Source organism: Leuresthes tenuis, unplaced genomic scaffold (genome assembly GCF_036924035.1).
Source record: "Leuresthes tenuis unplaced genomic scaffold, fLeuTen1.0.hap1 SCAF_12, whole genome shotgun sequence".
In the NCBI taxonomy this organism is placed as follows: Eukaryota; Metazoa; Chordata; class Actinopteri; order Atheriniformes; family Atherinopsidae; genus Leuresthes; species Leuresthes tenuis.
The window spans coordinates 22,545,669-22,569,937 of NW_027325366.1; the positions used below are offsets into that span (position 1 = coordinate 22,545,669).

At 42.5% G+C, this 24,269-nt stretch overlaps 1 protein-coding gene across 3 annotated transcripts in view; it reads left to right on the top strand.

Annotated features, from left to right (window-relative positions):
- The window catches only part of LOC140319482 (activin receptor type-1-like), a 32,032-nt gene extending 9,813 nt beyond the window's left edge, over window positions 1-22,219 (top strand). For 2 of the 3 annotated variants that reach the window (XM_072397137.1, XM_072397136.1), the window contains exons 2-12: window positions 6,923-6,993; window positions 7,646-7,897; window positions 9,003-9,275; window positions 9,483-9,749; window positions 14,467-14,672; window positions 17,192-17,291; window positions 18,120-18,266; window positions 18,528-18,803; window positions 19,812-20,009; window positions 20,893-21,023; window positions 21,112-22,206. In XM_072397137.1, the coding sequence (XP_072253238.1) occupies window positions 6,930-6,993; window positions 7,646-7,897; window positions 9,003-9,275; window positions 9,483-9,749; window positions 14,467-14,672; window positions 17,192-17,291; window positions 18,120-18,266; window positions 18,528-18,803; window positions 19,812-20,009; window positions 20,893-21,023; window positions 21,112-21,246 (2,049 nt within the window). In that variant the 5' untranslated portion in view covers window positions 6,923-6,929 and the 3' untranslated portion in view covers window positions 21,247-22,206. Of the gene's footprint in view, window positions 1-6,922; window positions 6,994-7,645; window positions 7,898-9,002; window positions 9,276-9,482; window positions 9,750-14,466; window positions 14,673-17,191; window positions 17,292-18,119; window positions 18,267-18,527; window positions 18,804-19,811; window positions 20,010-20,892; window positions 21,024-21,111 lie in introns of all 3 variants that reach the window. The other variant, XM_072397135.1, reaches the window with a different exon arrangement.
- Window positions 22,220-24,269: the final 2,050 nt, after the last annotated feature.

Sequence of the window (24,269 nt, forward strand, 5' to 3'; positions counted from 1 at the left end):
TGTGGGATAACATTTATTTGGATGTCTGCATGATGTGGGCAAAAAGATTAGACTGCAAATGTCCTTAGAACGGGGAAGTGAAACTCTAATTGACTCGCTGTGTTCACAAAAGGGCTCATTTGGATGTTGGCTGAAGGGCTAGCTGGATGAACGCTGCAGTGTTTTCAGACTGTGGTCAACATACGCGTTCCCACACACGCCTCCTCTGGACAATACCTAATAAAATTTCCAAACTGAAGCGTACCTGCGAAACATTTACTGCTACTCTGATGCCTAAGAAGTCTTTGCCGTTTGAAAGCCAGGAAACTCAGGGCCGTAAAGGCTGGATTGGCAGCAGGATGTAAGTTGCACTGCAGAGCATATGCATTCATGGTATTGTTGCAACTTATCATCACAGTGCAGGTCATCGGGTTCGCCCTCTAACGTCACCCAGTCTACGCCAGGCAGGATGCAGCATCAGCCGGGACCAAATATTCCCTGCAGCTCGCAATTTTTTTTTTTGGTTTGTTTGTCTCACTCGACTGGTTTCACAAAGAGGAAACTGTGTTTCAAAGTGTTGACCTTGATGCAAATCAAGGTGTTCTTTTAAGGAAAAATTTGCCCCCCAGGCCATTGAACTTTGTGAAATGGTCGTTTGGAGGGAGAATGTTTGTGCATACCTCTGTTGGCAAACATGGCTGAGGGCCGTAAAGACCGTGTTTGAATTGGGTGTTTCAGATGTTTTGAAGGCAGTGTGAAAACTAATGTCTAATTGCTATGGCGACCATTTCTTAGAAGACTTGTTAAGTGCGCTGACAATGCTGTAAAACCTTCAGTTGCGTCTCATGGGACTTCACACAGAACGAGGCCGTGGTACAGCTTACGTGAACCAGTTGTTTTGCAGGTTGTTACTTTTGATAGCGTAAGAAAAATACAGAGCTGTTGTTCATACAGTCTGCCTGCTAGGCTCTTCTAGTCTTACGCTTGCCTGTCCTCGTACTTCTTGATGCTATTTCATGTGCAAACAAATAAGACTTTGACTATTAAACTTAAGACAAAAAGTGTTGTGTGCTTTGTGATGGGGCTGCAGTAAGTGTGCAGAGGTGGAGGGTATGGTGGGGCACGATCAGGGAGAAGAAGCCAACTATTGTCTCTGATTACATTTGATCTAGGACAAGGATGTGTGTGTGTGTGTGTGCATAGACTTTGCGTAGCAGTGTATCCAAGGAACAAAAACCTGCTATGCCGCTGCCCACTGCAATTAATGTTGAAGTGACAATTGGACATAAGTAGGGGGCCATTTGCATTTGATCACATTCTTCTCATTGTGAAAGGGGGCTGCTGCTGAGATAATGAAGGGCTCTGAAAGAAGGAGCCTGGCTGAGATGGAGCCACTGCAGATCCCAAAAGCACAAAAGACCTTGTTTCATCTGCTTAACGAGGCCCTTGGCGGGCGAGGTGTGTTTCCACAGGTTAAGGAGCTCCACTTTTCCAGTTAACAGAGTTGTACATGTGTCATACAAGGCAGCAGTGTATGACAGGAGATTGGGGGAGTCCAACTTCTTTTATGTTGCCTTCACCGAAAATGTTATGTGGCTGTAGCTCATATGTGCTGTTTCTCATAGTTTGGAATAATGAACACATGTTATAAAGCAAGCCTTGAACTATGATTAGAAATGTAGTGCCAGGAAGTGTCTGTGTAAAATAAATAGACCCACTTTGTCAATTTTCTGAAATATAGCACAAATAGCCAGACCCACTCAACAGCACTGTGCTGCAGACTTGGTATTTGGTCTGTCTGCATGGCCTAATCATCGTGGAACCAGGGGGGGCTAAGAGCTGAGTCTATTTCTTTAAACTAATCACAATTATCTCAGAGGGCACTAAGTACAGGATGCAGGTATGATGCTTTGTTCTCTATTGATCTTTACAGCTATTCACTGAAAGAGCCAGGCAGGCTTTACTTATAACTTGAACCAAATCTTTGTCAAAACATGCTATTTTCAGCATGTGGGCTTTAGCTTGGAGATTGTTGCTGTTTCCCCTATACAAAGAAGATTTTGAAAACTGTAATTTAAAAGAAGAGGAAGTGGGAGAAGCCACTGAAAATGAGCATCATGTTGCCAGGCCTGTCCCAGTTAGCCAGCTCAGTAGATGCTTACTTGAGGCATCATACACACAATACTGCATTTTCTTGTGGTCAGTGGTGTATTTTGTTTGGGGTTGGGAGGACAAGAGGCCTGGGAAATGGAGACTGACGAGATGACTGAAGCCATTTTCACTTTGTCTGTGTGGGACAGTTGCAGCCTCTTTGCGCCTCACTGCTCTGTTTTTTCTTCTTACATCACAGACCTGCACTTCACCAGACAGTCAACACAAGCTCTCATTTACCTGAAATGGATATTTTCCAGCTCAACGCAGATTTTTTTTCCATCACGCTTTTGTCAGAGCCATTTTGCACACTCTCATGTGCAGTGAAACCTGTGATATTCCTGTTATCTCACTGTGTCGGAGCCTTAAACCAATTCCAACTACAGAACAAGCTTCACGCTAAATGACAGACATTCAAGATGACAGGGCCAATCACCATCCCTGTCCTAAGGTGATTTGCTTCTTGTAGCGTCATGTGTAGGTGACAAATAGTGAGTTTGGTGTAGCTTCAAGTAGCACACATTCTGAGGCCAACGTTCGGTTTCGGTCTCTGTGGGCTTTGAGGAAAGTGTTGGCACATTTTGAGGCAGACATCCATTTTGGAAATTCAAGTTTCTCATTATATTTATCTTGTCCTTCCAATTTCTGAGAGATTAAGTCAATTCCGCTCTGATATTTGACTCATTGATGGGCTTTTTCCTTTAGTGAAAACGCATTTTAATCTTGCACTCTGCTCACTTTCCATCTGTCATTGTACCTCTTTATCTTTTTGGAATTCAGGCTAAATATGTGTGTTCTCTGTTCTTTGGTTTAATCATCCCAAGTGGTGTATTTGACAAGGCAAATACGCCACTTGGGATGGTGTGACTATGAACGTAGGCTGCTGCAAAGAGGACAGATTTCGCCCTCAGGTCTGCATTACACCTACATCTACCTAGGAGCGAACCATCTGCGTGTCCCTGATGGCATGCTGGTTCTTTGGCTGGCTGGGTGTGGGTCGGGGGAGAATGGCAGGGACACGAACAGCAGGTTCCGCATTGCCCTACACCCGGCCTGTTTCTTCCACTCGCTGCCCTGCAGTTTGCTGCAGTTTCCTTGGTACCCAGGCTATTTGTGCCATGGTAACTGTGCCAGCCTGCCAGCTCAGACACAGATTCCACCTCTCGTCTCCCTCTTTGCCAGCGTGATGACTCAGCAGCTCCTGCAGGGCTTCAGCCTCCTCCCTCCTCAACCTCAGTGATACACCACTCTCATCAGACAAAGTAGTGTTTTGTCATTCTCTCTTTTAGCTGACCTGAATACAAAATAGACCCAAAATAATAAAGCCTCAAACAGACTGATGTGTTTTGATTTCTGTAGAAAGATGTAGCAACAATCTGTTAGAGATGATGCATAGAAATACAATTTTAGTATATTAGTCTTTTTAGTGGCAATGAGTACCACCATGTCATATTGTTGAGAGATAACTATAATTGCCTATATGCGTTTTTGGGTTCAGTCGCACTAACAACAGCACATGAGAGGTATGTGAAATCACCTCTACACAATCACTTTAACCTCTGGCCAACCTCTTAGATTTGGTGCTTATGAAAAAGCTCTATAGTGGAGTCACTGGAAAGAGTCTAGGAAGGAGACGTGCCGTGATGCATCTACTTTCGAGTCTCTCGAGCAGCACTCAGCAGGAGTCTAGCCTAACATACTTTTCACTGGGCCATGTCTATTTCAGCTGTTTCTCAAGGGTCGTGCACACTTTGGGCAGTTTGTGTTGAGCTCAGTGTGGGCGTCTCTGAGGTTTTGAAATCATCCAAAAAATACATGCAGTGGAGAAAGTATTTGGATTCTTTACTTAAGTAAAAGATGAATAGTCCACTTACAGGGTTAGGGCTGTACTCAGAAGATTCTTCCAGCTAAAGACTCACAGTCTTAGTACATCTGTCACTCAAAACTCGGAAATACTAGAGTTGGCGAAGTGACTCGACTTTGTTCTTACTGCTCTGGGTTACATTCTGCCACAAACTGTTCTCCTGTATATTTGTCATGCGTTTTTTTTCCCGAGTGACATGCTTCTTTAGGATATCTGCGACAAATCTTAGGTCTGTTAATTCCAGTGGGAGACGTGACGACAGATTCTGACAGGTTCTCTCAACCCACAGTCTGTGAGAGGAGTCATCAGCACATTTTTTTACAAGACGCACGTCTTCCAGACATCCTCACACTTACTTGATATTCTTCTGACAAATCAGGAGAAAATGAACTCTGTTAGATCCTTCCATGTCTCAGCAGCCCTTGCTCAAAGGATTTGGCAACACAACTGTATTAGTGAAGTAAAAACGTACTATGTGACTACTAACTTTGACTCTATCCCTGTTAATACTCAGAACTTAATCAATAGTATTAATAGCAACCAGTATAAACCGACATAATCGCACCATAAAGAAGGTAGGTAAAGAGAAGAGGCCACCTTTAAAGCTCGTATACGTGTTCTTCTTCTTTGGCATTTGGTAAGACTCATTAAATTCAGATGCCATGAATAATATATATATATCTTGAGCTATAATTACCATTTGGAATTCAAACTAGTTTTCCAATACAACGCCACATCATTGGACCGGGGCGGGGCGGTGTTGAGAGCGCACCCTTGGCAAGGTGTCAATTCTGTGAGCACTCGATACACAACACTACCAAAGAGCTCAATACGCAGGAGAAGACGGCCGCAGCGCACACACACACACACACACACACTGAGCGCCACAAAACTGTGCTCGGATAGCAATTGGTTCTGCAGATGCGAGCCCTGCCTCCCTCCTTCCCAAGAATCCCTTCAGTGGTTTCCAGTATCAAGACTTGTCCTGGCTGCTTGTTTGTCAAGCATAGCTGTGAGCCAGCTTCATTTCTCATGCATCAGCGTGGAACAGCTGTTTACTCAAATTTTGCCCGCATACAAATGCATCTAAAAGTTTAAAACTTAAAGTCGCCTTCTTTTTGTCGAGATTTTTTTTTTTATCCGTTACGCCGCAGCGTCAGAGAGCTGGATGAACACACGGTGAGAACCAGGTGGCAAATAAAGACAGCTTGGTTTGCTGTGGACAGAATGAATCGTTTGCTGTTTTCCTAACACCAAAGTGCATGCAAACACCTACACAGTACAGGAGGCTTGCTCGCTAACTCCTCCAAGCCTGTTTAAGACCAAAGTGTCTGAGCAGGAGATCAAGTGAGAGATTTTTTTCATTGCCCCCATGAGTCTTTTAGCTGTATATAAATTGTAATATAACAAATCGTTTACCTGCACTGATTAAGTGGAGCCCCATGACATGTTCTACTCTGCTCACTAAGTGCGTTATTGATCTGTCGGCCTGTGTCTTTTTACATGATCTGTGTGACTCGCAGAAAGATAGCCTGCTTCACGTAAACTTTTGGTGGGCTCGAGAGTCCTTTACACCTTCTTCTGTCTTTGTCCTGTTTCCTCCGGCCTCCTTACTCCACTGTAGACAACCAGCACCCCCATCACCACCATCCCCCACCCCACAGTATGGTGCCCTTCTTCCCACTGTCCCCCTGAGCGCTGACACTGGACACCTAATCCCTCCTCCTTTTCATTCACCTCACTCTTGAAGTCCGCCTCTGCCCACACGTCTCTCCCACTTGCCCTGCTCTCTGACCTACTGTCCCCCAGTTACCCTCAGGCCAAACCTCCCATGCCCTCTTGCCCATCGTCTGCCCCCACTGCCGTTTCTCCTCTCCTCCGGTTCAAGGGGAGCAGACAGAGCTCCTGATTATCTCTGTGTGTCAGCCTCTGTTTTGTGCTCTGATTAAAGGAGCAGCATGTGGTCTGTGTGTGAGCGGCCTGTGCAGACGCCGCCGTTGGGCTAATGCTAACATTACGTGCCTAATCATTTATGTCTGGGAGATGGGCACAAAAGCTTGTGGAGGTTGGTTGAGGGTGGGGGTGGTAGGTGGTGTTGGGGTATTTATCAGTAGCTCAGATGCACTCAGGCGCACACGCACATGCTGCCAAGATAACGTTCCCTGTGCTCAGTTTAGCATGAACAGGGTATGCTCAAGGCTATGCCTCCACAAAACTTAAATATTATCTTTACAAGAAAATGGGTGGTTAGGAGGGGATTTTTTTTTTTCGTAGGGTTTGCATTGAGAGAAAAATTGATGAAGCAAACAAACACAACTTGACTGCATACGTTCCTACAGATGCATTAAATATTGAGGGATTAGATTTTCTTCAGGTCTCTAAATGTTAGTGTTTGGGCAACCTTCCTGTCCTCCTCTTCTCTTTTTCCTCCTCTTCCTCCTCCTCCTCGTGTCTGTCTGCTCCTCTCCCTCCTCTTCCTTTACTGCCAAGCAGCCCGTCCCTCCAACACACACAGATATGAACACAAACTCATACACTCACTCACTGAGACAGCCAATAGAAGAGCACCAGTCTCCCCATTGCTTGCCACTCAATGCCTTGTTGCCAGGACAACAGGAAGGCATGAGACCCACTTTATTTGAGCATTTTTAACTTGTTGTTGACTTTTTTTTTTCTGAAAACAAAAAAAGGACTCCCTCTGTTCTTAAGTTAAAGTTGCACCCTCTAATACTCTGAGGTGGACAGCGAATGATCTCTTTTAGGCCCTTAATGTCACAGAAAGGAGTTCTGTAAATCATTTCCAACAATACCAAAGTTGTTTGAATGCAAATCATAAACTGTTGTTCTGTGCACAAATTCCTCCTTTATTTGTTGCAGAATCCAGCGTTAATTACTTGTGCTTTTGTGCTTTTTTTTTCCCCCTTTTAGATCCACAATGACGAATGGGATCTTTCTCTTGGTTGTGCTCACCCGGGTTCTTCCGTGTTTCAGCTTGGAGGGTAAGCGTCTTGTCACAAAGCACAGCTTTTCACAGCAGTCCTTTTAAGAGCACTGTAGCTAAAGGGAGGAGGGTTTCTGCAGGCACAAATGGACAGGATCCAGATGAACTTATTTCTCCTGTTACTTTTGAGCATGCATTAATGCTGCCGAGCCGTCAGCTGATCACTGTTAAGACCAAGATTACAGGCCACACATTGTCGCCGAAGGCCCCAAGTACGTAGAGTATCTGTAAAGGTGTGTACCATTGCTGCAACATCTGCAGTCTCCTCTATTTTAATCTAGTTGACATACACAGTGTCTCAGCCTTTGAGTCCCCCTCTTGTGTCTTGCAGGCATCGACTAAAAATCACACAATTTTTTTTCCCATTTCACCACCCCCTCCTCAGTCTGTCTCCCGCTTATCTACTGTCTGGCAGTCTTTTTTTAAACCGCTGCAGTGCATTGCGATGGAAAGTCCTTTTTATACTGGCATGCAACACCTTTCCCCTTCTTTACAAGATACATGCATACTTGGAAAGGGATGAGCCCTGATTGTTAATTTTCACAAAAATACATGAAACATGGCTTCCTTTTATTAATGACCTCTCCCTGCAGGACTTCTGTCTATTCAAGGGGGATTCTGATGTGATGCATGATTGTTGCTCTTTCCAGGCGAGGGTGGCATGAGAAATGAGTGTTTGTGTGACGGACCGTCCTGCAGCAGCGGGGAGCGGTGTTTTGGACCTCAGTGCTTCGCCTCTCTCTCAGTTTTGAACGGGACGTCGGTCTTGCAGAGGGGATGTATTGTGGGTGATGAAGAGGAGTCCTTGCGTTGTGGAAACTCCCCAACTCCTGAGCTGGTGGTGGAGTGCTGCTATGGACATTTGTGTAACATGAACATCTCCTTGCAGTCTCCTGTGAAAGGTGAGGTGTCTGCAAACAAAGAATTGTCTCGCAATGAATTCTTTTTAGATCAAAGTATCATGTCATCATCCTCTTATCCATCGCTTTGTTCAGTGTTTTTCACATGTTGGGAATCTGTCTTAGTTGACACCTTATGTGGAGCGGTGCTATAGAGATATAGGCCAAATCATGGGTGTTTGGGCAGTGATAGATCTTTTTTTTTTTTTATCTAAAAGCTTCAGGGAGGCTACAGAGAGTCTGGGTGGGGGGTGGTCAGGCAGTGCTTTAATGATTTCATAAAGAAAGTAGTAATTTTACATTTTTACATTAAGCTTGTTAAGAAGCTAAAAAACCTTCAACCCTTTTGTGAACAATTGTGTTTGCATCAGTAATATGATAATAGATTTAATAGGCTATGATAAATCTTTGGCCACTATATGTTGAAGGGATTGTATCTTGCAGTTTTTTCAATAATTATCTAATCATATGTGAAATAAAAGAAGGAATAGAATGCCATGCTCTGTGGTTAATTTCTAATGAAATGTACTTAAGCATAGATCTAACAGTATAAAAAATGTATCATTCTCTGAATAATAAGAGTCTGGACTGTATCTTGTGTTTCTGAGTTGGCCGCAAAAATCCATCATTAATGAGTCTGCTACCAATATGGAAAATCATTTGATAAATCTGTACAAGTGCCTGAGTGCTTCCTGTAGACTTGTTCATCAGTCAACAGTAACAGCTGCGACAGGGTGATTTGTTTAAAATCAATAACACAATGTGTATGTTAGAGGCTGTGTACATATTTGCGAGCTGGAGATCTTCTTGGAGTCGTTCATTTAAAGAACTGGACCGAGAAAGCAGTAACGTGGTCCCATTTCAGCCTGAATTAATCTTTTGAAAGAATGACATTTGTGTTGGAAGGAAATTCGTTTCAGAGTAGCCGGTGTTGGATTTCAAAGAGGAAAATGCATTTAAACTTGCTTCTGTGGCCTCTTTAGTGACTGGCCAGCAGAGAGTTTTTAACCTGCATGTTTTCTGATGTGAGTGAATGCCATTTAATTTAATGGGTTAGTAATGGTATTGCTCTAATGGATTTCCTCCTATCTCTGCCTCCTCTTATCAGATGTTGAACTGTCTGCCGGCAGACCAGTCCTCAGAGACCAGGAGTGTGTGTGTGAGGGCAGCTTGTGTGAGCATGACCAACGCTGCACCGGCCAGCAGTGTTTCTCTTCTCTGAAGATGACTGATGGGGCAGCCGTCCAACAGAAGGGTTGCCTGAGGGACGACGAGGAGGGCAGAGCTACCTGTGCCACGCCACCTTCATCGGCCCATGTTGTCAAGTGCTGCCAGGGCCATCTGTGTAACATGAACGTCACTGTGCAAGCTTCAGGGAAAGGTGACTGTCGATATATGAGCTGGTGACCGTTCATCATTTGTCTTATAAGATAAAAGCGCTTTGAGGGGTCAACTAGACTAGAAAAGTGTTCTATTAATACAGATTAGTTACCAGTTTTATCATGAGATATCTTGTTAAGACTTTTTAAAAAAACATTCTGAAATGTACTTTTTCACAAGCCACGTTCTCTTCCTGAATCTTTTACAGTGGAGGAAGTGAAGCCCCCCATCAAAGAGGAGCACGTTTGTGTGTGCGAAGGCAGCTCATGTGTAACAGGGAATCGCTGCTTGGGCCACCAGTGTTTCTCTTCTCTGACAGTCAATGCTGGCTCCCTGGTGTACCAGAAAGGCTGCTTCAAGGTCTATGAACAGAGCACATTGACCTGCAAGACCCCACCTTCCAGAGACCAGATTGTCGAGTGTTGCCATGGGCACCTGTGCAACATAAACAGCACTGTGGAGCTGCCTGTCAAAGGTACAACACAATGCAAGCTACAGTGCATCACAAGTGCAGAAACAGGCCAAAGCCCTCAAAATGTCCCTTCAGTTGGCCCTTTAGTAATGGACTCTGAATGCTTGGTTAATCTCTAATTCTACTTCATACGAAATTTAATGCATAAGTATAGTTGGCATAAACAGTCACAGCTGTGTTAAAATGGCAGCTTTTTGTGATGAAAGTAATTGCAACCTACACAAAGAAGGTCAAAACATCTCAGAAACTTTTCAGACTAGAATCAATTAGCTTCATCAGCTTTTTCACACTCTTTGTTGCAACATTGTTGTAGGTTTATCAGATGGTGATGACCGCTCATGTCCACAGCCTTACTCAGATTACCCCACAGATTATAAACTGAAAGCAGCTCTTGGCTCTGGTTTCTTTTGTTGGAGCCTATCCTTTTTTTATTGAAGATGTCTACCATGGGTGGTAGTAATCCAAACGGCACCAAACTGTTGAAATTCCTCCTCATTCTAAAGTTCTTAACAGACGTCTAAAGGTGTTTGCCCCAAAACTGACAAATATTTGGTGCTATTTGTTCTCTTTGACTAGAAAAGTGACTATACGTCACAATGGATATGGGGTTTCCTTTTTTTCTCCTCTAAATTTAAGCCAAAAAAGTTCAACAGAAGTCTCATCAAACCATACAGTAGGCTTTGTTCACATAGTTTTGAGACTAAGGCCCAAGCTCAATCGCCCTCCTTTGCTTTAATCTTGTATATGTTAAGATATGTTCAGATTAGATATTGTTTTTACATGTAAGGAGCAAGCCGTGCTTACCAGAAAGTCCTGCAGCTTCCTTATTGTTGAGTTGAGCTCATTATATCTGGAGGAAGGTTCTTTATACATCTTCTTCACTTGCTGGTATTCGGTCTAACTGGTGTATGTAACTCTACAGATTTTCTTTGGCACCTCTCCCTGATTGAAGCCTTTAAATGCGTTTCCTATTCTGCTTTTCATGTAGAAGCAAGAAGGAAGGACAGATCTACTCAATGAAAATCATTTTAAGTGATAGCAGGTGCATACTAACTGCTGTTTAATGAACCTGACAGGATTGGTTGATCCTGTACACTGTCACATCCTCGGCTACAAATCTGTGCGCACACCTTTTTTAAGCAGATTTCTTTTTAAGTTTTTACTCACTCCCAAAAAAACGAGTCTGTTCTGGGGGGGTTATGGACTTTTTATATTCAGTTTATTAATTCCTTTTGATCGTTTTCTACTGAGATGTCTTCACCATCGGATGTGAAATGATCCGCTCTGGCTTTTCTGGCTGGTTTCTGTTGGCCTCAGTTACACCTCTGTGTGCTGACACTCCTGGCTCGCCATGACTCAGAAGAGGGAGACGGTGGGAAAGTAGAGATTTTGAATATTACTTAGTCATGGTCTGCTTCTTCTGCTGTCTTCTTTGTGGCTATCAGAGCCAACTGACAAGAGCCCAGAGGGTGAGGCCTCAGAGGGATTGTAGGAGAGACACGCAGCTATAAATGAAGCTGTTGTCCCTTGCCGTTTCTTTCATTTGTAATGTTTCTTCTACAGCAGGGTTTTATTCATTATTCATGAATACATATTCATAACTCATTACTTTTGAGGATTGGTTTAAAACCAAATTTAGTGAAAAATATTAACCTGTCCTGGTTGTACCCTGCCTCTCGCCCAATTACAGCTGGGATAGGCTTCAGCCTCCTTGCAACCCTGAGTAGGATTAAGTGGGTATAGAAAATGGATGCAGTGGGAATATTCATGAGGCTGATCAGACCTGATACTAAGGCCTATTCCCAATTTCCCTATTGGCCCTATCACTTGGCTCTACTCCTTCATTCTGCAAAAGTACATTGCCCCTTTTCTTTTGGCGATCAAGGATTAGTGGTCATCTATCCCTTCAATCGTTGTATTAGGGGGGCATTTAGATGACTACATAACCACTACTCCTTGATTCCCAAAAAATGTTTTTTTTTTACTTCTGAAAAACAGAATGCTGTGGCTGAGAGGAGGAACTGGGATCAGGCTCAGTGCCCATCCGATCACAGTTGTGAATGCATTAAGATCCAGTTGTTAAGACCTCATTTAGTGGTTGGCTAGGACACTTGTGGCCACATTCTTGTAACAGGGTGAATGCAGATGTATCCTTGGACACATTCTCACACTTGCTAAAAGTTTTAAATGTCTCCACCTAAGAAACAGAGTTTCCAACAGGATGCTTTCTTGCTCTTCTGGCTTTCTGTAAGAATACATGTTGTACAAAGCAGTATCCGAAGTTACAGGAGGTATCCGTTACAGAACACCTCCTGCTCTCTTTGATGTTCATTTCTGCAGCGACGGTAAACAGAGTAGCTGTATCTGCAGTTCCAAAGCTCCCGGCCTGTCTTGTTGGCCCTTAGAGTCTTATTTAGCTCTTCTCTTATTGCTTCCCCTGATGATATCCCAGACAGCAAAATCAGGTCAAAACATTTCAATCTTGTCAGGCGGTAGTATTGAATTAAGACTGATGTCTTACATCATAACCCAACTCAAAGCGATTTAATTGATGTCGAATAAATGTTGTCAAATAAGTGACAGAAAATTAAGTTTTACTGTTTTCTTAAAAATCACTTAATCAAATATCTCCATTTGAATAAACTTCATATCAAAATTATTTGCAACTTTGACAACATAAACATCAGGCAGTTATTTTTATTAATTAGTACAATTATTGCTCTTAAGTAGGATTCTTGTCTTGTCGTAATTGGAGCAACGTTGTTGCTATAATTATACTTAAAATTCTTCACTTTTCTCCATTGGAACAACCTGCTCATCTTATGTATGAAGTTTCAGATACTTTTATTTGTGCAGAAAGCATCAAATGATGTCTAAAATGCTTCCTTTATGTGTGCACAGAGCCTGACTAACAAAGAAAGATCATAGCCACTGTCTTTGTGTTTTTGCTTAGCAGCTGACACAAAGAAAGCCAGGCCGTGTTGAACTTGCTTCGCAGTACACTCCTCGGATGTTTTAATGTAAGCAGCAGAACTTGACATGGAGCATAAAAGCATGAGGGGGGGAATGTGTTGCACATTAAGGGCTGAACATTCCCCCCCCCCATACACTCTCTGGTACCTCACAAGTGCTCATCTGCATGTTCGAGCTTTTTGTTTGGTCTCATAAATTCATGGAACAATCTGAGTGGTGGGCTGCTCTTGGTTGTGTTAGTCCTTTTGTTGGTCCTTTAGCTTTGCTAAAAAGAAAGGACAGAAATCAAAGTGAGCATAGATCTGCTTTGCGATAAAGGGGAAACTAAGTGTTGAGATAATGATTATCCAGTGCAGACGTTTGTTTTTGGAGCATTGTGCTCTTTGTTGTGAAATCGGTTGTTGTAGGCCTCTCCCGGCTGAGTAATGTCATCTCCGTAGGCTATACGTTGATAGCGTTTTGGAGGACTGCCCAGACGTTTATCTGCGCTGACAAAAAATGTCTGTCTGTCTGACTCTGAGAGCGCTGCTCTGTGTAAGTGTAAAACTGCCCTTCAGTTTGCTTCCTCAGCAAGCTGAGATGTGCTGACGCTAAGCTCTTCAACATGAAAATTAAAAAATGAATAGGTTTATGCCTCTTTTACTTTTCTCATCATAACAAAACTAAACTTGATGAAAGGTTTGGAAATAATGGTGCACTAAATAGGACTTAAGTGAATCTGAATCTCAGTAATGTCTATAAACACACAGATCATGTCATTGAATGTTTTTATGATTTGACAGAGACATCAGTAGACCTGCTGATTACCTGATTGTTGTCACACGTTTATTTGCATAAAGCAGGGCCGATAACAAGTGCTCACTCGAGACACAAATGGGGACTATTTGAATGCTAGGTGTACACACCCATACTTAGAGCTGTCTACTTTTAATAATAACCTCATAAAATAAGATCTGAACTGCCACTTTCTGCCCTATTTCAAGCACTGGCTAAATGCCTTTTAGCGTTCCATTACCTGTGCACCTGTTATTCATTTATTTTTTTTCCTTGGTGGGCTCTCTGTATAACCATATATTGCAACCTTCCTCTCAGATTCTTATTAATCTGAATAATCATATTGATTTTCTTGAAGCTGTAGAGCTAAATGCATTTCCTCCTATGTGCTTTTTTTTTTTTCTCACTCTTGCGTGTGCAGAGAAAGTGTTGCTAGTTATATATTTGAGGAAGAAGGAGTTCATTATGCGAGTTGAGAAAAGGGAGATCATTGTCTGTGCTGCAGGCAGAGCTCAGCAGTCTTTGCCTTGGAATGTTTGGAAAGTGTGAATGGTGGCCAGTTCCTCATTCAGATCTCTGCTTACTTGATGAGATCCACTCTGTGCGAATGTAGATACGAGTGAATGCTCATGTGTATGTGTCATGCGAACCCTTTACTCCCACCCACATGTGTCTTTAGAAGGTCTGCAGAGTGCAGCAACCTGTGATTTGCATGCGGTTGAACCTCAACTTGTGTGGTCTAGTTAAAGGCGGGAAAAAAGCAGCAGCACAGAAGAGTTTTCCCTCAATGTCCCTTTTTGTTCTAAAGCTCAGTTCTTATGAACTCTCATCTGTTGTTTACTACAAGCACACTAATCTCACACTCCAGACAGACAATAGTCTGATTTAGGCTTTACAGATTACATCATATTTCACTTTTAAAATTGATGCCCTGATTGCCTAAAGCTAAGTTCATATTTCTCGCCCCTTCCAGCTGAAGAGCTCTCCAGCAACAGCGTGACCACACTGACTGTTGCCATCGTGGCGCCCATCACTGTTCTTATCTTCCTCTCTGCCGTGGCCATCCTCGTGTTCAGACGCATCCACCTCAACCAAATGGAGAGACTACCGTCAAGAGATGCTGAATATGGAATTATTGATGGACTTATAGCATCGAATGTGGGGGAAAGCACTCTGGCGGTGAGTAGTAGTCGTGCATGTCATGAACCACAAGGGAGGCTACCGCCTCTAATGTGTTAGAAAAGTAAATAAACCATTAGAAATCATTAGAAAGTCCAGTGTTAGCAGCTGGCATAATGGAACAGTCCCCAATTCAATTCGGGTCTTTTATTTTGACTCATTAACTGTGACAGACACTGCAGAGATGGTGTGAGCAGTAATCATGGGTTCTTGTAGGAAATTAACTTTTAATCTGTAAATGAAAGCACACCTTCAACCTTTTTGTGAGTGTCCCTTAGTTCATCAAAACCAGCCTGAATAGGTTGAAGGTGAAAGGTCGAAAGGATTTCCCATCTTAATGTATCTGAAGTGTGGACTGTGAGCTAAGCTGCTTTATGTAAAATAGACTGATAGAAATCAGGGCTGAAACAGCTGAAACTATTTTGAACTTGGATGTGGAACAATAACAAGATCTATTTTGATATACGTTTCATTTGATTTTGTCTTGCTACACTCCAATGGAAGGTTCAGCCCAGTCTGTCTTATGTTTTATACAGAGTGACCCATTACAGAAAGTTAAAATCTTAGCAGATGTGAATCTCTTTCTAAAACTTGTGGTAACCTGAGAGATGCACCTGAAGGGTTAGGATATAGTTGGAATAGTGTGGACTTTTCGCTGTTTGCACAAACATCCGCTATTTAAAAGATAATAGTTAATAGAAGCATGATTAATTCTATTTAGACTGATCCAGGCGGTGTTTCGGTGTTACTGTGATAAAAGGTTTTGTCATAAATCTTTCATTGTAAAGCCACTCGGAGTATAAATCTTCCCACCGTGTTTATGGCTCTTTATAAAGAAATCCTCATGTCACTGTATGTGATTTAGCGACTGTAGCTAGTTTCTAGATGTTTGCGCTGTGTAAACACACAGGCTCTTAAGCGTTATGTGTCACAGGTAGTGGGGTTTCAGGTCAACATGTGCGAGATCTGTCTCCAAACATGATTCAACAAAGCAGACCATCATTACTGAACATTGTGTACTTTCAAGATCATAATCTCAAGAATGTTTTGGTACTTGTTATGTGAAGGGAAGAAAAAAAAGAAAGCCGTGCACAGTGGATTCATATGCATGAAGTATGTGTAACGTGTGGGTGGTGGTGGAGGGACGGAATTTGTTTGGTTTCTTCTCAGTCATTTTGCCCTAGCAGTCGCTTAGAGAAATGTCTCTGCTGTTTTTTTCCCCCTGCTCTTCCACAGATTGTGGATTGCAAGTTTTCTACAGAGTGGTTTACGTTTTCAGGCCAGATCCAGAGTTTAGGTGGAATCCTGTGGTTAGCATTTAGTCTGAAAGGCAAACCGGCACATTACTGGCTCACGCCCTCTGTAATCCAGAACCACAGAAACTGCTCTCAGCTCACTTGGTGTCCTCGCAAAAACTTTTTCCACTTTGCAATTCTAGATCCTCGCAAACAAAATGTTTAAAAAGCTATTAAACCATACATCTCCAGTTATGGAAATAGCGTGTCCAGTTGTCACAAGTCTGTTCATTTTTGTATATGTGTGTCTCTCTCCACCCATTTCCAAAGTCCATCAGCACACTTGGCAGTGAAGGGCCCTAATATGGAGCCACAGTTTGTGTGCCTCAGCGTAATTAAAAAAAAAAAAGGTGCTTGCTGGCACCAGGAGAAATGTTATTAAAAACAGTGGAAGGCAGATCTGACTCAAAAACATGCGTGTCCCTCTGGAGGCTGCTGCCCAAACGTCTCCTCTGATTATCATAATATTTAAGCATTCTGCCGCTTAAAGGTTTGGCCCAAATATACTCTCCTAAAACATCTTCCTTTTGGTCTAAAGAGAGGGGTATAAATTCTCTGCAGAGTAACTCATCATCCAGTTTATGGCCTCTGCTTGCATTCCTCTGTTTTGATAGAAAATCGTCTCGCAAGCAGCTCCTGCATTATGCATCTGTTTATCTTAGGCATCACTAGTCTCTGTTTTCAATCCTCTTTCTCCCCTCCCAGTTCACAGTCATTTGTTTTTGCTCGGCAGCTGCTGACTCAGTTGCTGTGCACTGCCCCCCTGTGTCGGCATCGGGGCGCTGCATGTCTTGTAGCTGAGATAAAAATAAAAGGCTTAGCAGCATTGCGCCTGTTTTGGAGTCTGGCCCTTGGATTAGATAAAATCTCCAGTACCCACACGAGTCACCAGGGAGGGGGTGGCTTCTCTGTTGTTTACTCAGCAGGGGGCACTCTGCACCTCCATAACAGATGCACAACCACATACACAAAGGCATTATTCTGCTACACACATACCCCCCCATCCCATGTGGGTGCCACATCAAAGCCTGCTTGCTTGTATTAATCTCCGTCTGAGTCCCAGATGCTCTGTTTTTCATCATTTTTAGGCTTAAGCCACAGGATTCTTTTAGGGTGTTTTGTTTGTTCGTTTGTTTTTGTTTTTATTCAGATAGCTTTCTTGCAAACAGATATGAAGACATGCACGTAGTTATCCTTTACCCTTTGTTTCTGTTGCCCTCCCAGGATCTGCTGGATCATTCCTGCACTTCAGGAAGTGGCTCGGGGCTCCCTTTCCTTGTTCAGAGAACTGTTGCTCGACAAATCACACTCAATGAGTGTGTGGGTAAGACTCCTATTAAAAGCTGTTTTCTATGCATATGCTGTAATGCCCCTCTCACTTCGCATGTTGAGAAAGGAGCTGATTTTTTTTTTTGATGCCACAATAACTAATACATAAACAGTAGCATCTTGCTATCGGCTAAGCCTCAGAACTGCATCTCCTGGTTTGTTTTTCATTCGTCCACTTTGCTTTGACCTCATTTGTGGGGCCGGAGAGTCCAGTAAGAGCATTTGATATGTGCCGTTCAAGAGCTCATAAATCAGTAAAGAGTGAAAGAAAGAAATCAGTTTGAGAATTGCAAAAGAGGAGACCGTCGTGGGGAGATTCTGAAACTGGGCCAGAGTGAATGTGCAACAGTCCTGCAGTGAAGTCCCCTGAGCCAAGATTGCAATTTGGCTTAGAGATTGCTTGTTGTATGTCAAGTGTCAGTGGAAATAGTACCAGCAGCAAAAATATGTCCCTTTACACAAACTGCAATAGTAATCAGTGTGGAAGACGGAGTCACTTTGGTGAAATAAATTCAGGCATCACTCTTAATCACTCTTCACGTCTGTTCCAGTCGAATCTACTTGAATTGATTTTTTTTTTTTTTAACCACTGGGTGGCAGTAAAAGACGCTGTCATTTACAGACGCTGCCATATCACAAGTGTTACAAAGTTGTCATTATTTTGTTATGGCATTGGCAAAATGTGGCCTATTTTCACAACAAGTAAAAACTATTAGCTACATTTACACTGAAGTTATCGGCCCTCTTGCCTTCCTCGCTGTAGTGTCAGACACTTGCTCTCAAAAGGCATTTGTGTAATCTCTCTTCATCTTTTCCCTGTCAGGTAAGGGCCGCTACGGTGAAGTGTGGAGGGGTCAGTGGCAGGGGGAGAATGTCGCTGTTAAGATCTTCTCCTCCAGAGATGAGAAGTCTTGGTTCAGAGAGACGGAAATCTACAACACCGTGCTGCTGAGACATGAGAACATCTTGGGTATGTAGTCTTTCATCAGGAATGTGCGCCGTGGGACCCAACACACACACGCCTAACTACAACAGCTCAGAGGACACGAGGAAGCTTTCATGTCAACCATATATTTTATCCCTAAAGGGTCAATTAATGTTGCCATGCAGGCATTGTGTTGCTGCTGTTAGTATTTGCTGCGCTGTTGTGTCCCACTTTGTAACGCATTATTAAATTGTTAGACTGAATTGTGTTAATCAGAATTAGTAAATGAAAATTTTCTGCTCTCAGGCTTCATCGCCTCGGACATGACTTCCAGGAACTCCAGTACGCAGCTGTGGCTCATCACTCACTTCCATGAAATGGGGTCCTTGTATGATTATCTGCAGCTCAGCACCCTCGACGCATCCAGCTGCCTCCGCATGGCACTCTCCATAGCAAGCGGCCTCGCACATTTACATGTCGAGATCTTCGGCACTCAGGGCAAGCCAGCCATTGCCCACCGAGACCTCAAGAGCAAAAACATACTAGTGAAAAAGAACGGGCAGTGCTGCATTGCTGACCTTGGTAAGAATACAGAGTGTGCGTTTGTGTGGGTGTAAAAAAACAAAAACAACATATTTTAAAGTTTAAAATGGGTCCAAAATGTCCCATGATGCATGATATGTCAGGCTGAGTTTGGAATAAATGTTTGAAACGCAGAGCGAGATGGCTATATTCTTCACTTTTGGTTGAAAGGTGACGCATCAAGGGTTTGACGCTGAGTGTAAACAAAGTATTGCTGCAGTAAAAGCACTTACAAGCTGGTACACCATAGCATTTCAGACGTTAAGTCCAATTAAGGGGTTATTGTAATTCCACGGCTTATTAGTTTGCATAAAATGCGTGTCTGAGGTAATATCACTCTTTTCGCATCCATCTGCTCAGCCATATTTGCTGTTAAATTGGGAAAAACAACCCATGCGACATGTGTCACCCAGCCCTTAACCAAAACCCATTTTGAAGACCTTGGACCACTTTATCTAATGCATCAATGTTCTATTTGCAGATGCTTGAATAACATGTAATTCATTTACAAGACTATAACCTGGCGAAAGGCTTTACCTGTTTTCAAGCTCGGTAATAAATTCTGTCCCGGCTGACGCATTTTGCAGTGCCGACAAAGTAGTTGTTTGTCTCGTCAACGTGTTGTTGTTACTTTGGAGAACATCCTGTCTGCTGGAACAGAGCTGTTTGCTCTGAGCAAGTGGTGTTTCATCATTTCAATCCGTTGATGGGGTCCACCGTGTCGTTCTTGATATAGCTATTTGAGACATGAAGTCTCCATCCACTCGAAAATGTGTCTGGCATATAGTTACCTTAGAGATATGTTTGATGTTCACAGTGCGGATATATCTGCAGCGTCTGACAACAGAAGGCTGTTTTGACAGTCTCTCTTGCCTCACCTCAAAAGCAATTGAAAATATCTTGGAAGAGCTCATGCCAGCAGCAGTTTATTTTAAGGAGATAGAAATGTGTTTATCTGAAAACTTAAGTGAAGGGGAATCCTCCCGGTGTTCTTTGTTTCCATTCTAGGTCTGGCAGTCATGCATTTTCAAGACACCAATGAGTTGGACGTGGGCAACAATCCTAAAGTTGGCACAAAGCGCTACATGGCCCCTGAGGTGCTTGATGACTCCATCCAAATGGACTGCTTTGAGTCTTACAAGAGAGTGGACATCTGGGCCCTGGGCCTCGTCCTGTGGGAAATCGCCAGGAGGACAGTCAGCAATGGTCAGTGCACGGTTCTGCTGGACGCAGCACAGTCCTGAATCACTTACATTTCTCAGGCCATCTGCTTGGCTCGGACGTGGCGCTCCAGCAATACCTAAAGGAAGAAGAATATGCCTGAATATTCATGTCAGGGGCTCAAGAAAGCAGGCTGGCATACAGAAAGCTAGAGATTTCAGCACATCGGCATATATTTTTATTCATTATTTCAACAGTAACAGAGTAACAGCCTTTTCTGCTACTGATAGAACTATTTGTTTTATCCAATACATAATATATCAAATTGATATATAATCTCATTGCGGTGCGTTTGGTTTCAGGGAGGTTTGGTCTCCATCGAAGCTGTTTCAGAGCCACTTTCTTCTAGCACCAACTCTTTGCTGGTCCAAAGCAAAGACCTGCTAATGTCAGTGGCTGGTGGAGATTATGAAAACCAGTCAAACCAACTAAATATTGTGTTTCCCGTTTTTTAAAGATCCGCAATTTGGGCTTCACTGTGGATGCAAAGTGTATTGCTCTGTGTCTCTTTGCATGGAGGTGCTCTACAGGACCTCAGAACACATTAGTTCAAACCTACATCATGAGAAACGTTTAAATTGATGTAATGATGGGGATCTGCGGTGGCTCCCTTGCTGTCTGCAGAAGCATCTGCACTTATGTGAAATCAAACCGTCTTCTGCCGTTCACTGTAAAATGCTTTTAAGCATTTATAATAAGAAGCAAGCTTTTAGCAGCAACTCAGATACCAATTTACTCACGACACAGTGACCTCACTTGGAAGAATAAGCCATGCCCCCTGCATGATTGATGTATATGTGAGTCACCCAGCAGTTGAGTTCAATTTGCACTTTGCAGTGATTTGTTGAATTCTCTCCTGCTTTTTTAGGCATTGTTGAAGACTACAAGCCCCCTTTTCACGATGTGGTCCCAAGTGATCCCAGCTTTGAGGATATGAAGAAGCTTGTGTGTGTGGATCAGCAGAGGCCCAACATCCCAAACAGATGGTTTTCAGACCAGGTAAGTCATTGCTGATCGGTTGTTAATTCTCAAAATTTTTAGATATTGAGACAGAATACTTTTTCTTTTTTTCTTTCTTTCTTTCTAGACTTTAACCTCCATGGCTAAACTAATGAAGGAGTGCTGGTACCAGAATCCGTCGGCCCGACTAACAGCACTGCGCATCAAAAAGACTCTCACGAAGATCGACAACTCTCTGGATAAGATAAAAATGGACGTCTGAGCCTTTCTCGAGGAAAAGAGGCCTTTGAGAACATCCAGAGGATGGACCATCTCTTAGAGAAAATCTCAGAACACAAAAGACTTGATGGGTTTAGTGCCCTTATAGCGGCACAGATCTATATTTATTTTAAAACACTTGGTGGGACACGTTTTGGCATCCAAAGATGGCTTATCGGGCATTTCTGAGACAAGAAAAAAGGAAAATATCTATTCGACTTGACATAGGAGCTTGGCTGTTAGAAATGTTCTTCAAGGACGAAATTGTTACCTGGGCATTTTAGTGAGGTTGATTTTTGTTAAGTGTAGATTTTGTTTTATTCTGTTTCCTTTCCTTTTTTTGTTTAAAACATATCTGAACATAGCAGTGTCACTTTTCTCTTTAACTGTAACTGCATTCATTTGCATTATGATGGATTCACTCTGGAAACAGGTGAACTTGTCAATTGCCAACTTATTTTACACACCATCTTTAACAGTGATCGCCTCAAGGTGCGTCATGCGCCTCTGTTTACAGTGCTGTCAGAACAAGTCTCTTGGGATCTCATCTGCTCTGTAACATTAAGTGGCACAGCTACAGCAATGGCACCATTTTTTTTCTGATATGTTGTCCAAGTAAAGGTACCGTGTTGCAAACCTTTTTACGTACCACCTTGAATTTTACAGTCGTTCTGTTTCTTTTTGTCAGCTTTACAGAGACAATTGCTTAAAGATCAAATAAAATTATCCGCTAGGTTATGCTGAACTCTTCTCCAGAGGCCTGTAAGTAAGCCTGTAAAGCCTGTGTACTGTCTTAACGGCGTGCATTGTTGTCTTAATGCGTGCATTGTCAAGTAAATGAAGTCAAACTTCAGCCTTTTTTTTTCTTTTTCTTTTTTTTATTATTATTTCTTTTAACATTTTATATCAATTAGTGATTTCTATTGATTAAATAGAAAAGAAAAAAGATTGTATCAGTGTCATTTGTCGTGATGCTGTGTCATGTGATGCTTCTCCATGGGGGACCACGCTGGGTTTCGTCACTTCGGGCTGAAATGGGTTGCAAAGAAATCCTTTTAAGAGAGGTTTAGTATTCGGAGGAGGAATTCAACTAACTGCAGCAGCAGCTCAAAAATGGCCTTTAAGACAAATGTTGAGCGCCTCAGATTATTTTCTCTTGTTTATGGCATTATTCATATTTTCCCACAATGTGTGCAAAGCATACAACTGTTCAGCCGCAGCTTTTGACATCCACTTGTTTTGGGTTTTTTTTCTTGTAGTTTTAATTTCACTAGAGATGAATTAAATCCATTCCAACTTCCCATCTTCTACAACGGAGACTCAGCCCACACTGAGTGGACAAAGCTGCATACCTTCATAACTCGACTGTTACAGTCCTCTAAGCTTTGCAGCTTCCACTAAATTTCAGTAACCGCCTCTTGCATATGGAGAGTTCTATATGTTCATGTCCGTGCTGTGAAAAGCTTGACATCTGTATTAACATTGCAAAAAACAGGTTCATATTGATCTCTAAAAGGTCAAAAACCCAGGCTTTTCCTGGCAAACTACAAACAAGCGCACATCTCAGCAGATGTCAAACAAAAAACCTGGCTCCTAATGGTTCCACTGACTGATTAATATGCCAGAAGAGTTACAGGCCAGATGACGGAAACACAACCGTGCTAAGACACCCTGCTTGTATTTATCAACAGATTTCAGGCTTTATCTACATGGGCTATCTTCATATTCATAGTATTTGATCCATGCTGCACCTGCAGGGCACAGAGGTTCCATTTAGTTTCTTTGAGATGCAGAAGTATATTTTGGTGGGTTGTGCTGTTTGAGAGGGGGGAGAAGGTAATCCTTGTTTTGCTTTTCAGAAAGGCTATTATAAATTTACTACTATGAAAATTAATATTTATAACACCAAGACACCTACACTCACCAGGACATAATATAAAGCGATCTGGTCCTTAACAGGTCTTACAATGAGGTACTTTAATTTATTTTAACCTCAGATGAACAACACATGACATAAAGTGCTGTTATTTATTTCAAATAAACTAAGCCAAAATGCAGAGCCAGTGCGTTTATTAAAAAACAAACCAACAAAAAAACAAGATTCAACTGCTTGTGGAACCACTTTCAGCAGTAATAACTCGAAGTGATTGTTTTCAGTGTCACGTGATCAGTCTCTCACACAGTTGTGGGAGAATTATGGTCTTCTTCACAACCTTGCTTCAGTTCATTGAGGCTTGCAGATAATAGTTTATGCACAGCTCTCTTAAGCAGCATTTCATCAGGTTGAGGTCTGGACCTTGACTGGGCCATTGCAACACTGTGATTCTTTCCTTTTTCAGTCATTCTGTTGTAGATTTGCTACTGTGCTTTCATTTTCCTGTTGCAATTTCATCCGAGCCCAAGCTGTCAAGCACGGTGGTGGAGGAGTGATGATTTGGGCTTGTTTTTGCAGCCACAGGCCCAGGACCCTCTGCAGACACTGAGTCGACCATGAACTCCTCTGTATGCCAAAGTAAGAGTCAAACTTGAGGGCGATATGTCGAACCGCTAAAGCTTTGCAAACCTAAACTGTGCAGCTATGTTCATTTTAGAAAAAGGAGGCTTTCTCCTGCAGCCTCTCAAAACAAGCCATTCTAGTCTTCTTCTAATTGTACCGTCATGAGCTTTAACATTTAACACGCTGATTGAAGCTAGTAGAGTCTGAGATTATTCTTCTTTTGTTGTTGTATATATATTTTTCTAAGCGCTGCAGGGTCTGACCTTGTAGAATGACTGACTCCAAAGCGTTTGAAAGCCCTCCCAAATCGATGTGTAGGAACAATTGTTGATCTAAGTGTAATCAGTTTGCTTCGGCAGACACACATTGCTTCGGCAGTTTGGGTTATTTCTCATTAAATAAACAATGACACAGTTTAATATGTCATATGCTGCTTTTCACCCGATGGTGTATTTCCTTAATTTTGAGACCTGTTAAAGACAATATACATGAAACAGAATCCCACAAATCATCTGCGAGGAAATGTAAAA